The sequence below is a fragment of the Notechis scutatus genome, chromosome 2 (genome assembly GCF_049901735.1).
Source record: "Notechis scutatus isolate UNSWTSFEM ecotype Mainland chromosome 2, rNotScu1.2, whole genome shotgun sequence".
NCBI lineage: Eukaryota > Metazoa > Chordata > Lepidosauria > Squamata > Elapidae > Notechis > Notechis scutatus.
Window position 1 is genome coordinate 53,917,768 of NC_142010.1, and position 14,575 is coordinate 53,932,342.

At 36.0% G+C, this 14,575-nt stretch overlaps 1 protein-coding gene across 4 annotated transcripts in view; it reads left to right on the forward strand.

Annotated features, from left to right (window-relative positions):
- ERC2 (ELKS/RAB6-interacting/CAST family member 2) overlaps positions 1–14,575 on the forward strand; it is a 664,972-nt gene that overhangs the window by 183,897 nt on the left and 466,500 nt on the right. For all 4 annotated transcript variants that reach the window (XM_087954768.1, XM_087954770.1, XM_087954769.1 and 1 more), the window contains one exon: positions 5,422–5,589. In XM_087954768.1, coding sequence (XP_087810894.1) covers positions 5,422–5,589 — 168 coding nt within the window. The remainder of the gene's footprint in view (positions 1–5,421; positions 5,590–14,575) is intronic.

Below are 14,575 nucleotides of genomic sequence, written 5' to 3' on the forward strand. Positions count from 1 at the left end.
ACAGAAATGAAAGACATTAACAGCAAACACTATCTTCCAGATCCCCAAATATCTAGGTGAAATGACAAGAATGAAAAAAATAGGAGCAGGTAATTTGGTGGTTTGATCTTGCATGATTGGTTTTGGTTCTGATGGCAAATAAAGGGCTTGCCTTGTGTTCGCAGGCTGTAGGATAGCAAGCTAATGTCTCCAAGAAAAAAAGATGTTGGAGTTAGCAAAACACACACAAGTCAAGAAGCAACTTGCAAAAAAAGACAATGATTGGGATTTGGAAGAGAAAGCTGCAACACCCTTTGATTGTCAATTAACTGATTTGTTTGCAAATTAACTGATTTCCAATTAACTGATCAACATAATGAAAACTACCTAATTATGCACACTATCTTAACACAGTTTCAAGTGGGAAACTGAGCACCCTAGATCAAGCTAAGTCCAAAAACACTAGAGAATTCCTGGAAGCCTGCCACTCAGATGAATCAGCCATCAACAGGCAAATGGAGATAAACACAATCCACATAACATTGAAAAAAAACAAAAAAACCCTAAAAAGATCAGGACACCTGCTCACCAGCAATTAACAGCCAGATTAAACAGAGATTAATATCAAATTTAACACAAGACTAACAATCAAGCAATAACCCAATCAAGGAACTACCAACTCAGACAAACAATCAAACAATAAACAACAGTCTAATCAAGGAACTACTGAGACCACCCCACCAACATTGACAGGACAAGCCACTAGTATATAAACAAGCTCCATTTCCTTCTATGTTACCTAGTTGTTACCTATGATGTTACCCAGGGGTGGGATTCAAATTTTTTAACAACCAGTTCTGTGGGCATGGCTTAGTTGGTGGGCGTGGCTTGGTGGTCATGTGACTGGGTGTACATGTCTTGGTGGTCATGTTATTGGCTGGGTGTGGCCAACTCAATATCACTCACATCAAGGCACGCATCTCCTGACCTGGCCTCTCATGACTGTGGGGATGCTGCAACAGTCGTAAGTGTGAAAAATGGTCATAAGTCACTTTTTTCAGTGCCATTGTAACTTTGAATGGTCACTCCACACAAGCAAAGTACCAGCAAAGGAAGGGAAAAAAAAACCCTCCAGAGACGTTCCTGAGACAGGAAGTCTAGTCCTGCCAAGAATGTAATAAGGTTTAACGGAGAGGCAGTTTCTGTAAGCAACACCAGAATGTTTCCTTCCTGCCTTCCTTACAGGATTAGGCCAGCAATTTCTTCTAACAACTGGTTCTCCAAACTGCTTAGAATGTTAACAACCAGTTCTAGCGAATAGGTGTGAACTGGTAGAATCCCACCCCGATGTTTCCTAGTTGCACAATGAAATTTCTGCAAGAAAACAACCAAACTCCAAAGAGCATGGTTAAAAATGAATACTTAAATAAATCTAGTACTGCAGCACATATAATTTTTAAAAGAATTATCAAGTCTGGTCCCACTATTTGAGGTGGAATAGATCCTGTGACAGAAAGGTTTTATATGGAGACTAATTGGTTGCTTCTGGTGAAAAATGTTTTTTTTAAAATTGCCCTTTTGGAATGAATGCAGAAAATATTACTCTTTTTTTGCTATGATATGCTGACAGCACCATGTTCAAGATCAATTTATATGAGACTTTGGTGGAATAAGATTGTGCTATGAGATTCCAGCATTGTAGAAAGCAGAAGGATAAATGTTTTAATTGATTTTGTTTAGCTATCATTTATGAAAGTAACAGCTTATTTTATGTTAGAATTTATATTGCATGCAAATTGTTTTTACATTTTGTTTATATCATGCTCAATCCTAAGTATTCACTGGAGAGTTGCACAATTCTCAGAAACAGCTTATTGGATTGGCCTGCAAATAATAAACAAAAAAAATATGCAGACAAGCAATGAAGAAAGGAAGGAAGGAAGGAAGAAAAAATAAATGGAAAAAGTATCCCTGAGAATTTTCATGATATTTTTACATCCCCAAATCTACCATTTGCTCTCCCTTTAGAGAAACATTTGTTAAAAAGAATTTTACCATCTTGTATGAAGCAGGAAAGATTCATCAGAGTAGATCTGAAATGCTTTATTTTATGAATGGTAAAACTCTTTACCAGCTTGCAAATCATGTTCAGAATAAAAAGAAATATATAGCATACCTGAAATGAAAATGATTCCATATTTGTTGAACAATTGGCTATCAGATTTTGGTGAGTTGAATCATCAATAAAAATAGGAAGATCCTTTGATAGAGATTAGATTGTGTGATACCATCTGGGACTAATGTAAACCACATGCTGCAGTATGTATTGGTATCAACTTTCCTTCCATTTGTATTGTGTAATATTACTTTCACCTTATTTTTTTTATTCCAATTTTGGCTCTTTGTCTGTAGTGACACATAAAGGATTGTCAGTTTTATCCTCAATGCACTGATGATATTACCCATTTTCACTTCTCCAAACAAATCATTTCTAAAACCTTGTGCATTTGAATATTATGGTTCAATTATATCCTTTAATAATTTATTTTGTAAATACTTCTTTGTCATAGTTATGTTTAATCCCAATTAGTTGTTCCTTTCTTCTGTGGTTCTTTTGGGAAGAATCTGCCTTCAATTAGTTTGAACTTAACTCTGAGTATGGGAAGTGCACTGAGGCTTCATTCCTAATCGTATATGATCTTTATAAATGATTATATAAAAAGATTTAAAAAATCAAGCAGGATAATGGTTCCAATGTAGATGTGTGAGTTTGCATTTTACTTTAGATGTTCCAGATGTGCAAGTATGTATAATATACCTTTTGGATTTAATTCTGAAAGAATTTATTTTGTATTGTGAACTAAAAAAAAACCAGTAAGGAATTTATAAGAAATATTTCCTTCTAATATGACTTGGTGGTATTAAAGCTGATAAATATTGTACTTTACTAATTTGGAACATGTGGTCTGAGCACTATAAATCTGTGTTAAAATTCCAGATTATTTTGGCTACCACTCTCATTTGAAAACCTTTTCCATTCCCAAAATGTAGTGTAGAATGAATGAAATTCACAAATAGAGAAAGATGGCTTCAGGCATTTCCTTTCTACTGTTCCAAAAAGGTTCCACATCCATTTGCACTATTCAGGTGACCCTCCTCAACAACTCTCAGAAAGAGCACTAATGACCAGATGACTGCAAGGAATATAAATTACAATTCCCACCCTTCAGTCAGAACTGAAGAAACTTCTTGGATGAGAAGCAAAATGCCTTCAAGGAAAAACGAAGAAAGTACGGTTGCCTCTTGAAAAAGCATCTTTTGGGCAACCATGACCTGGATGAAGGAGAATCTCCATAAACACATCGCTTCAAACACATTCAGAGATTCTTTGCTGTTCAAGCTGAATATTTTATTGCATATGCTATTTTGAGGAAACCCTAACAAAAAATTTGGAGTCTTAAGTTTATTATGATTGTAACAATGCAAATCTATATAGGTTTTGAACAGAGTTTTCCTTCACAATTATCTATTCTTTGATATTCATGAATAAAATCAATTCACCAGTATTCAGATCGTACAAAGTTCCCTTATATTATGGATACGGATGAGGTTCCCTTCCCATTCCCTATTGGAATGAAATCTGGAAACTAACTGGAGATATTGAGTTCAGGCAATCTTCTTCTGGGGCCCTTCCTAAAATTCATGAGCATTAACTACTGCACATTAGTATTATATGTTTATGGTTGTATTATATTATCTGCTGTACATGTAATGTGGTCATTCAGCTAATTTCCCTATTCTTTTCATTGTTTTCAAGAGGGTAAAGACTGTGAACAGTAGGAAAACCACAAATTTACACAGATGTTCCAAAGACATTTGAAATTTCACATTTAAAGCACAATCACATGTACAGGCCATTATTCAAAAAGTAAATACTTGAGTACTAGGAAGCAGTATTGATAATACTGTCAGAATCATATACTGTACCTGCTAAATTGTCACAGGATCTGCTTACACTGATTCCATGGTACTCATTCAACTGAATATTAAAACAATATCCTAATAATAAAAGCATTGCTGAGACAAGGTGTGATTGCCAGAAATGTTCAGGCGGAGCATAGACAGCTGTCTATCTGAGCTTCCTTTAACTTGGATTCCTGCACTAAGCAGAATGTTGGACTTGGTGGCTTAAATAGTTGATTAGGTTGTTACAATGTTCTAATATTAATTAGCTTGTTCCACTAATGGCCAGTGATTGGGTCTTGGGTAGGAGTAGGGTAACAGTATTTTGATTGGCTCCCATTGACTCAGCTGTGGAACTTCTGTATCCAGAAATACCTACAGACTTAGGACAGAATAAGCAATATTACTATATATTTCCAGGACAAGACCACCAATTCCTATACAGTAATGCACAAAACATTGAAAGAAAATCATTTTCCCCTTGATGTGTTGAACATAGATATTTGAGTTGGAAAATTTATCTGTCAATGTGAGCCCCCCCCCCTGCTCCCTGTTTTCCACCTGGACGGCCTACTGCAGCACCCTGCCAGCCAAAACGGGGCACGGTGGGCCCTTGCACACACATTTTGGTCAGCAATGTGTTGCCCAAGGCCATACAGTCCAAAAAATGGGGGCCACATGGGCCATGTGCAGCCCCCACGTGCCCAGTTTTGGCTGCCAGAGGCACAATGGACCAATCTTTTACTATTTCCAGGCCGCCCCTGTGGGCCAGATTTAAGCACCCCGCAGGCTGTATTTGGTTCACGGACCTTAAGTTTGACAACCCTGTGTCAAACTTAAAAACCTCTGCTTTTACCTTTGTAGTTTTCCCCAATCAGAGTTCCATTTTTCACACTTGAATACTGACCAATTGGAGAGCAGCAGTGTAGCCCTTTTTCTCCTCACACTAAATGAGCTTAGTTCATATCCAGTGATGGGTTGCTATTGGTTCGGACCGGTTCTAGTGAACCGGTAGTTCCGGTGAGCAGTTAGCTCACTGCCCACCCACCCCTGCCCTTTCCTGTCCTATATTTCCCTGTTTTTTTAGCTCAGCTAATTCACGTGACACAGTGGATTGCTGCACCTCAGCTGTTTTACTCACTAGTGCTGACATGGAAGGTAAGTTTTAAAGCTTTAAATGGGTGGTTTTTGAATGCTGTATGCATTAAACTGGTTGCAGCCCACCACTGTTCATATCCTTAATACATAAAGGTATCTATAGTTTTTTCCAGGATGATTATTTTGGAATATTTTACTTTCATATTGTATGTTTCCTCCAATTTATTCAAATCACAATGTACAGTAGTCCTAAAGTTGATCAAATTAAATATAAGTTGTCCATCTGAATGTAATTCAATGTAAATTGTTAGCTTCTCCACTGCCACCTAAAGAGATACAGTATTTGTTAACATTAATTGTTCTCCCCTTCATTTATTGCAGATTGACCAGTTGAAGCAGGAGCTTTCAAAGAAAGAATCAGAACTTCTTGCCTTACAAACTAAGCTTGAAACCCTTAGCAATCAGAATTCAGATTGCAAGCAACACATAGAAGTGCTTAAAGAGTCACTTACTGCCAAAGAACAGAGAGCTGCCATACTTCAGACAGAGGTAAGCTAGTTTCTTAGCATCTAATAATTATTCAGGATAAATGTTTAGTTAATGGAGTGTGTCAGAATTAAAGGTGACATTCAGGTTACAAATCTGTGCAAAAGACAAAACTTAACTTTTTTAAAAAATGGCTCCAAAGTAGTAAAACAGTTCGATGCCAAGATCCACTCTCTAATGCTTACACATTTTCTACTAATCTTGCTAGCAGATGGGGTTTTTTTTTGTTGAAATTAGATTTCAGCAGGAAAACTGCAATAACCTACCATTTAATTTCCCCTTGCTGCTAATATACAATTGCTTTCATTTATATCTTTCATAAGAATGCTTCAGATAAACCTTTGGAATTGGCACATAGTTCAAAAGGATATGCAGATTAGTAAGAATATAGTAACTGTAAGAAAAAAAAAGTTCAAACGAAGGGCCAAATGATTAATCAATGGGGAAAGATTCTTTTGACTTTGAAAAAGGTTAATATTTCCAATGGGTGACTTATGAGTGTGCTCAAAAATGTTATTGCAAAGAAAGCGTTGTTCCATTACTGTCCATCTTCCACCTTGCATAAAGTGGGCGTAACATTTCTCCTTACTTCAGGAAGGGTTGCATCAGAAAAGAAATTTGGAAGAAAAATAAAGTCATCTAGGCATCATTCACATACTCTCCTTTTCCTGGCTCCAAGATGACTTGTTTATTGTTGTTGACGATATGCTTGTGCATGTTCAAAACTTGTGTCCCTTGTTGCATTCTTCCCTCCCCATTTTTCCCTACCTCTATTGCTTTTCAACTGCTAAATTACAGTCTGCTTGATGATATACCTTATTTCCCAATTTTGCAAAATCTTGAGTACAATGGTAACTTTGAATAAAATTATTTACTGGTTACAAGGCAGAGACATTGTATTCTCTTTAGTAGCTGTGCTCAGGGTTAGGAGTGGAAAATAGTGTGTTAAAAATCACATTGAAGTTCACCGACTCTATTGTCTGCATTTTATTTTCTCTCATGTTGGCATAACTGAAAGATACAAATGTAAATCAAATGTGTTTGTTGTTTTAAATTTGATTTTGGAAAATCTTAAGAAAAATAGGCCATTGCACTCCATGCTTTGTTGAGGGTGTTAATTATAGTTTTGCAATTATCTCTTTGCATTGACATGGATTTTTAACACATGATTCTGTGCTGCTTTATAAGAGAAATTACATTTAACCTCCTATTTTAAGATCATGCTGATACAGTCATTTAGTTTATTATATGTTAAAATTGGTGACAAACAATGTGAAATTGCTGGCTATGTTTTCTTAAGCAGTTTATAGGGATTTGGTAATTAATTACTGCAATACAGTCTAAGTAATTATAAGAACTATTATTATAGCAAATTAAGCAGGAAATCAATTGAAGCACAGTTTCAGTTTGTAGAGTATGTCTGACATTTCTTCGTTAGAATAGAGGTAGCTTTTTAAAAATATAAAACCATTTGTTTGACAACAAACCAAGTGTAAAATTAATAGTCATTTGAAAGGAAATGTTGTAAACAGGCCTTATCAGGAACTGAAGTTAATGAAAATGATTCCATAATTCTATGAAGAATTACTGGTGGGTATACTGCATATTGATTTTTAATGAAATTGAAACAGAAAATAAGATAAAATTTCAGGTTCCTTGATTTTAAATAAATATACTTTTAATGCAAACTATCTTTACGTAGTAGTTATTTTTCTGTCCTTTGTATGAAATGAGTAAACAGAAGCGCAGAGAAGGCTGTTTCTCAAATTAAATTAAATGTTAAACTTATTAAATATCAAAAGCAGCTTTTGAATCCCATTGGAAAATGGATGTATCATGTAATATATGTGTGAATGTGTCTGTAGGAGTAACCACCACAAAGTGGATAAACAGGGACCCTTTGAATTTGCAGTGTTTCACTTCCTTGTGTTGTGTCAGTCAAGGTTACAGGTTTATCTGCCTGTAATATGCTCTAAAGCTCTTGGATAACTCCACTCCTTCAGTACTTTGTTCCTTTAACTTGATAGGAGTATAGTGTGTTTCAGTTGGCTTGGACCAAATACTAACCTACTTGCTTTTTTTGTGGGGTGAGTGTATGTGTGACTGGAACTAGTTCAGATAATTAGGGATATGAAGTTATGCCTAAGTCTTGCTAAAGCTGTTAAAAATAGGCCAGGTTCACTCAAATTTAAATTGTATATGTAAATTGAAAATTGATGAAGAGGAATCTGGAAAAAGAACTAGAGAAGGGACAAAACCTCTCAAAATGCCTGTGGAAGCATTTGAAATTTGGCAAACATTCCATGAAAAATATCATCAAGAAGGATGCCAGAATGATGGAGGGACCAAAACCAAAAAATTATCAGAGGGCTAGAAAGTTTTATTTGTAAAACTGTCCAAATGAGAACAAAAGAAAACACAAACTGCATAAATGAAAAATCATTATCATCTCTATAACTCTTTAAAAAATGAAATATGAAATTTTGATGTAAAATGAGACTTCTAACAAAACTCCACTGTTTGCCACTAACACCTATCTCTTAGAAGTTGGGAAACTGGTCATCAGAGATGACTGCTGTATTGAATGTGAGATAAAGACCATGCAATTCTGAATACCAATCCATAGGAAGCAATTGCACAGAAAGGCATAGTTTGTATGTCCTATGTGTAGCCTTCTGATTACCACTTGATACCCACTGTGGGAAACAAGTTGCATTGAAAATTATTGTTTCTTAGAATTTGGAAAACATGTCTCAGGATATTGAGGCTAAAATTTGCAATTGCCTGTTTTGTGGCCACATAACACTGTTTGGTCATATTTACTATTTAATCTATTAATGTTTCACCCTCCCCCCTTAAGTGCTATTTCCAAGATAACTGTCACCATTCTTTACCTATTTATTTGGTAAATTGATATAGCTGGCTATCTCACGTTTATGACTTTGAGTAGTATACAGAGTTAAAAAGACAAAACAATGCAATAAAATAGTAAAAAAAACCAGCAAAAAACTATTAGAATCTTTAAAAACAATAAAACCCATTAAAATTCATTTGAGTGTGATTGGTGAGATGATTCATTCACTTACTTATGCAAATTTATTTATTTAATCCAGTCATACATATTTAGGTGAGGTGATGTGGCTTCCTTTAAACTCAGATCCCTTCATTTTGTGCCTTGTTTCTGATCTACTATTATTAATGTTACTTATTATGATCATGAATTTCATGAGGGCTTTTTTACTGTGTGTATATATGCATCTGTATTGATTCAGTTTGAAAATATTCTTGCAAGATAATTAGGATTCTGAATCTGTGTATTTAAGTGGCCAAAGGCAGAAATGTCTACTAGCAAAAAGAAAAGATTTTTCAGAAGTATAGATTTAGTGGATGGGTTTTTGTTAGTTGTCATATGAACTCCCAAATATGTACCTAGACAAATTTTGATTGAATCAGTTCAGTGACTATGTTATATCAAAGATGCTACAGATAGTCAAAAAAGTTGTCATGGTAACATGCATTTTTTTTTCTAATTATTGTGATCTTTCCATTCCAACTAATATATGCTGCATCTGTTATTTTTCAAAATGCTAACTCTGTTCTGATTTGGAAACCAGACTGAAAAATATAATGCGTAGCATAATAAACATAAGAGAAAGAGAAGAACTATGAAATGTGGATGATGATTCATTTCAACTAGAGACACAGATTGATTGCTAACAACGTCAAGAAGTTGAGATGTGAGACCAAGTACATAGTCAATATTCTACCTCTTTGGTTTGTTAAAGAAAGGATTGATTCTACTTTTCAGTGATTTTAGCCAGTGAAAGAACAGTAATAACTACAATTCACATACTTAGCCTCAGGAGAAGGAAAATCTTTGTGTGCGTTTAAAAAAACAAACAAACCCCTACCTGGTAGAAAAGGGTTGTAGCCTCATAAAGATTAATTAATACATGGAGGCCTTTGGTGTAGCTGTGACTGAGTAGTACTTGAAATGTCTCTTCAGAAACAAAGCAACTGAATAAGAACAAAAATGCTGAAAACAAATCCTGCCAAGAACATCCCTTAATTTCCCTTTCTACTGCAAATTCCTGTGATCTTCTCTACAAAAATCTCACCAACTGACAGAAGATAATTTAGTAGAATAAACCATCAAACCAAAATAAACAGAATAATGATGTGAGAGTAGCACTAGTTCTCATTGTCTTCTGGGCCCATTTCAAGAGGCTGGTTATCTTTAAAGCCATTTATGCCTCATTACCTTCAAACTGTGGTGTTGGAGAAGGCTTCTGTGTGCATTCCTTGGACAGCAAAAGTGATAAACAGGCAACAACTGGAGCATATAAGACCAGACATATCACTGGACAAGATCACAAAGTTCTGCCTTCCTTATTTCATGCAATTTAAACTTACTGGAAAAGGCAGTTATGCTCAGGATGGCCAGCAATAAAAGGAAACCAGGTCACCCAAAAACACAGTGACTAGACACCATCAAATCAGACATCAGCCAGAGCATAACATATCTGAAAGAAGCAATAGAAGATTGGAAAATGTGAAGAGAGCTGACCCAAAACATTGCCAAGAATCAGACATGATTGAATTGAAAGCATCTTCACTTTTAGGAGTTACTTTTTCTACTGAAATCTTTCCACCGGTTTGTGTCAGCTGGGAGGAAAAGCTCTATGTTCCCATCTCTGGGGGGCTGTGGTGGGCAAGGGACTGTAATTGAAAGGCTGTTATTCTCAGTTGCAGTTCTCTGTTTCTCTGGGGTAGCTTCTGGGAACTGAGACTGTGAGAACTGTTAGATATGGGCTAGATTGAAGAGGCAGGACAACGGTAGAAGGAAAGGATTTCTTTATTTGGCTCTGAACAAAGACTGCCGCCCGATGTGCCTGCTGTTTTTTTTTACAGGCTGCTGTCCACATTTTCAGCCATTGACGGCTGTTCATTTTCCCACCTAGAAAATGAACCAATGGGGGAAGTCTGACATCGCTGACTTTTCCCATTGAATATCTAACAAGAACCAAGCACAGCAGGGAAGGGGAGTTCATGTGGGATTAAAGTAAGCGCTCCTATCCCAGGAATGGGGTGGGCGGGTGTGGGAAGAAATCTTTCAAAGTAACCCCACCCTAATTGGCCTGCTCTAAATCTGCCTAGAAACGTTTCCATTTTTCAAGATTATATTTTTACCCCGACCTGCAGTCTTTTAAAAAAAAATCCATGAGATCCTCCTTGAATTTGATTCAGTGACTTTGTATATTTGGGGCGTCTGGTAACAGGGTTCTTTGGTCCTGGATGGAATAAAAATCTATGACTCCTTCTGGACTAATGGTCCTGCTAGAAGAGCAGATGGCAGCTGTGTCTAGGACGACCTTTGCATACCTTTGGTTGTGTGCCTGTTGTGTCTCTTCCTAGACCAGGAGATTCTGTTCACAGTCATTTTGCCAGTTTCAGGTATGACTTGGTATAAAGAAAGACGGAATCCAGGTGTTTACCTAGATAAGTGTTTATTCAGTGGAGCCTCTTAGTAAGGGAGAACTCTGAACAAACTTTGACATTCATATTTATATGTTTGCTACATTGTCCATTTCTCCACTCAAAAGCATGACACACTCATCCAGGCAAGCTGTCACACTCTACCATGTTTCTCAGAAAATAAGACAGACTTGAAAATAAGCCCAAGTGCTTATTTTCAAGGCGGTTTTACTTTTTTTTTGAGGTGCAGAAGGCCAGACTCGGTAAGCTGGATGTGCCATGGATGCACCGTCACCTCCATTCTAAATCTTCAGCCTTCAGAATGGAGGCTTTTTGGTGAACGGGAAGAAAATAGGGAGGGGGAATTTTCCTGCCAGCCATCCTTCCCTCAGTCTGTGCTGAGCTTGAGGAAGAGATGACAGGCAGGAAAATCTCCCCTCCCTATTTTCCTCCCATTCACCAAAAAGCTTCCTGTTCGCCTCCCCAAAAGAGAAAAAAAAGCAAACAGCTGTCCGTGAGGCTGCTGGCTTCAGGGAAGTGGCCCAACAAACAGAAGCACTGCACCCAGAAAGAGAAGGGCAAAAGCGGTATTTGCACTGCCCCAAGGGGCCAGAGGGCTACAGCCAGACAGTTGCCTCCTCCTGTGCCCACACAGCCACTCATGCTGGCCATTTTCAGGGTAGGGGTAATATTAGGCCCAGTCCCCCAAAATTAGGGTTAGGCTTATTATTGGGGTGGGTTGTATTTTCAGAGAAACACAGTAGATAAGATAAAGAAGTACAGACATAGCTATCCACCATCCTTGGAGATTCTCCAAGGCCATTGAATGTCATCTCAGGGACTTTGGGTGTTTCCTGAGGAACTTTCCATGACCTTGAAGGCTTACAGAGGCAATGTGACATTGGCACATATGCTCCCTCAAGACTTTCAATATAAACTTTAGATTCCTGTTCAACAACTTGTCCTCTCTTTTCCTCTTGTTTGGATTACTGCAACACACTTTTCAAGGGACTCTCCATGACCCCTGACCCTGTTGACTTTTTGTAAGGCCTTGGAAAACCCGGCTTTGTTCAAGGGCTCATTAGTGTGTGAAGGGTCCCATTTTCTGGCTATATAGACACATATAATGACATTTTTTCCCTCAATTGCCATATATATTTGATTTTGTACTATACTATAACTGTTTTTGCTTTATGATTGTTTGTCAATGAAAGGTATTCGTTTAAGAGTGGCTATAGAAGTTGAATGAATGAAAAACAAACTATCATTTTATTGAAGTCTGTGTAGCTCTAGCTTCCCTGATCATGGCTTACTGTGAGAAACTTGATTACTTATATTATCTCTATGAATCTTGGAAATAAAGATAATGCTAAAGACTGGCTCTTTGCTTTCCAGCAAGCTATTCTCCTATTAGTTCATTTTTGTAAAATAAAAAAGTGATTAAAAATTATACTCAGATGAAATGGGGATCCTGGCAGCTGTCAAGGTAAGTGTGTGAAAACTTTATCATTAAGGCCAGAAAATACTTTTTTAAATTTTTTTATTGGTTTTTAAAAACAAACATAAACAAACAAAACATAAAAACATCAAGCTATCTTCCATAGGTGTATATACAGTGTGCCGGTTGGTTTACAAATTGTTTTGTGCTTCCATTTTGTAGTCTTCAATTACAATTACATTGCATATAATCTCATATTGTCAATCAAAAATTAAATACCTTAGTATCATTATTAATCAATCATTTGACTATACTTTTATTCATTCATGTTTTACAAGATAACCATAATTTACTTAGTTTATTTTATAACAATTCATATTATCATCCCAAATCTATCCTAAAATCATTTTGTAGATATAATAAGAAAGAAGTACATCTTTATATATTTATTATTTTCTAAAAGTCTACATATTTCATTACTGTACTTTATTGTCTAACCATTGATAGAAAAGATCCCAAATTTTATAAAATTGTTTATCCTCTTGTTCTCTAATTTCAAATGTCAATCTACTCATTTCAGCACATTCCAATATTTTCTTAATGATTTCCTCCTGTGATGGTATTTTCTCATTTTTCCAGTTTTTAGCAAATACAATCCTAGCCGCTGTTAATACATTTACAATCAGGTATTTCAAGTCTTTACTATATATTTCAGGTAAAATTGCCAGTAAAAATATCTCTGGTTTCAAGTCTATATGTTTTTTTGTCATTTTTTCCAACCACATGTGGATTTTAGTCCAGTATTTTTTAGCATCTGCACAAGTCCACCACATATGGTAATATGAGCCAGGTGTCTGATAACATTTCCAACATTTTTCAGATTTATTCTTGAACATTCTTGCTATTCTTATCGGGGGAAAATGCCACCTGTAAAACATCTTATACAAATTTTCTTTATATGCTGTTGACATTGTCATTTTATAATTTTGAGACCACAATTTTTGCCATTTTTCTAAATCGATCCCATATCCAAAATTCTTCCCCCAAGCAATCATAGTTTCTTTAACTTGTTCTTCTTCTAGTTTAATTTGTAATAAAAAGGTCTCAAATAGAAAAAAGTGCATAAGAATAAACCAGAAAGGTAGATGAAAAAAACAAAAATACCAGGAAAGGAAAAAAAAGGCTTTTAAGGCTTTCCCTTTAAAATAAAAAGCAAACCTAGAGATTGGACTTCCAAAAAGAAAAAAGAAAAACAAAGACAAGCTCCAACAAAGCCAAAAACCCATGTAGTTATTACAAAAAAAAAAAAAAGATGAAAAAATACAATAAAGCTGGTGAGGAGGGATAGCACAACTTAGGAAAAGTAAAAAGGGCACACTGCACTTTGTTCAATTATCCAAGGCTCTTATTATAACTCTCTTCTCCAAAAACTTATCACCTTTTTTCCCCCTACGTTTCAACACCAGACTCCAGCTGTTGATAGAAACCCAGAAGAGCACCTGCAATAATACTCTCCCATGCTCTTCCCTCTATCTTATCAAATAGCAATGTCCTTGAAAAAGAGTCTCAGTTCTTTCTTTCTCAGCTTTGTCTGGTCACAGGGAAATAGAATATTTTCAATAGTTGGTAGTGTTACAAAGTTTCTTTGCTCTCACTTTCCCCCTCCTTTTCTGAGCAGGATATAATAAGAATTAATAAAAAAAGAAAAAGATATTTTAAAAAAATGAAATAACTAAAGGGAGCCTCTAGCCTAAAATATTACAAAATCAAAAAGGAGAAGAAAAAAATAGATATAAATGAAAAAACCAGTCTAGTTTCATATATAGAAAATCCAGCAATGAGAAAAAACAAAACATTACTTTGACATTCCTGTTTAAAATTGCCGCTTAATCACTTCTGTCAAAACTTTTACAGATTCTTTCTTTTCCTTAGGGTGTCCTTTCAGATCTTAGAATAAAAAAGTTATCACCAAACCGGCACTCTCTCTCTTTCTGTTCTCTTCTGTTTCGGAGCTGTCCCAACTTCAGCAGCTTTAATGGCTGCCTCTTTGCCTCTGGCAAAAAGAGCTTCTCCTGG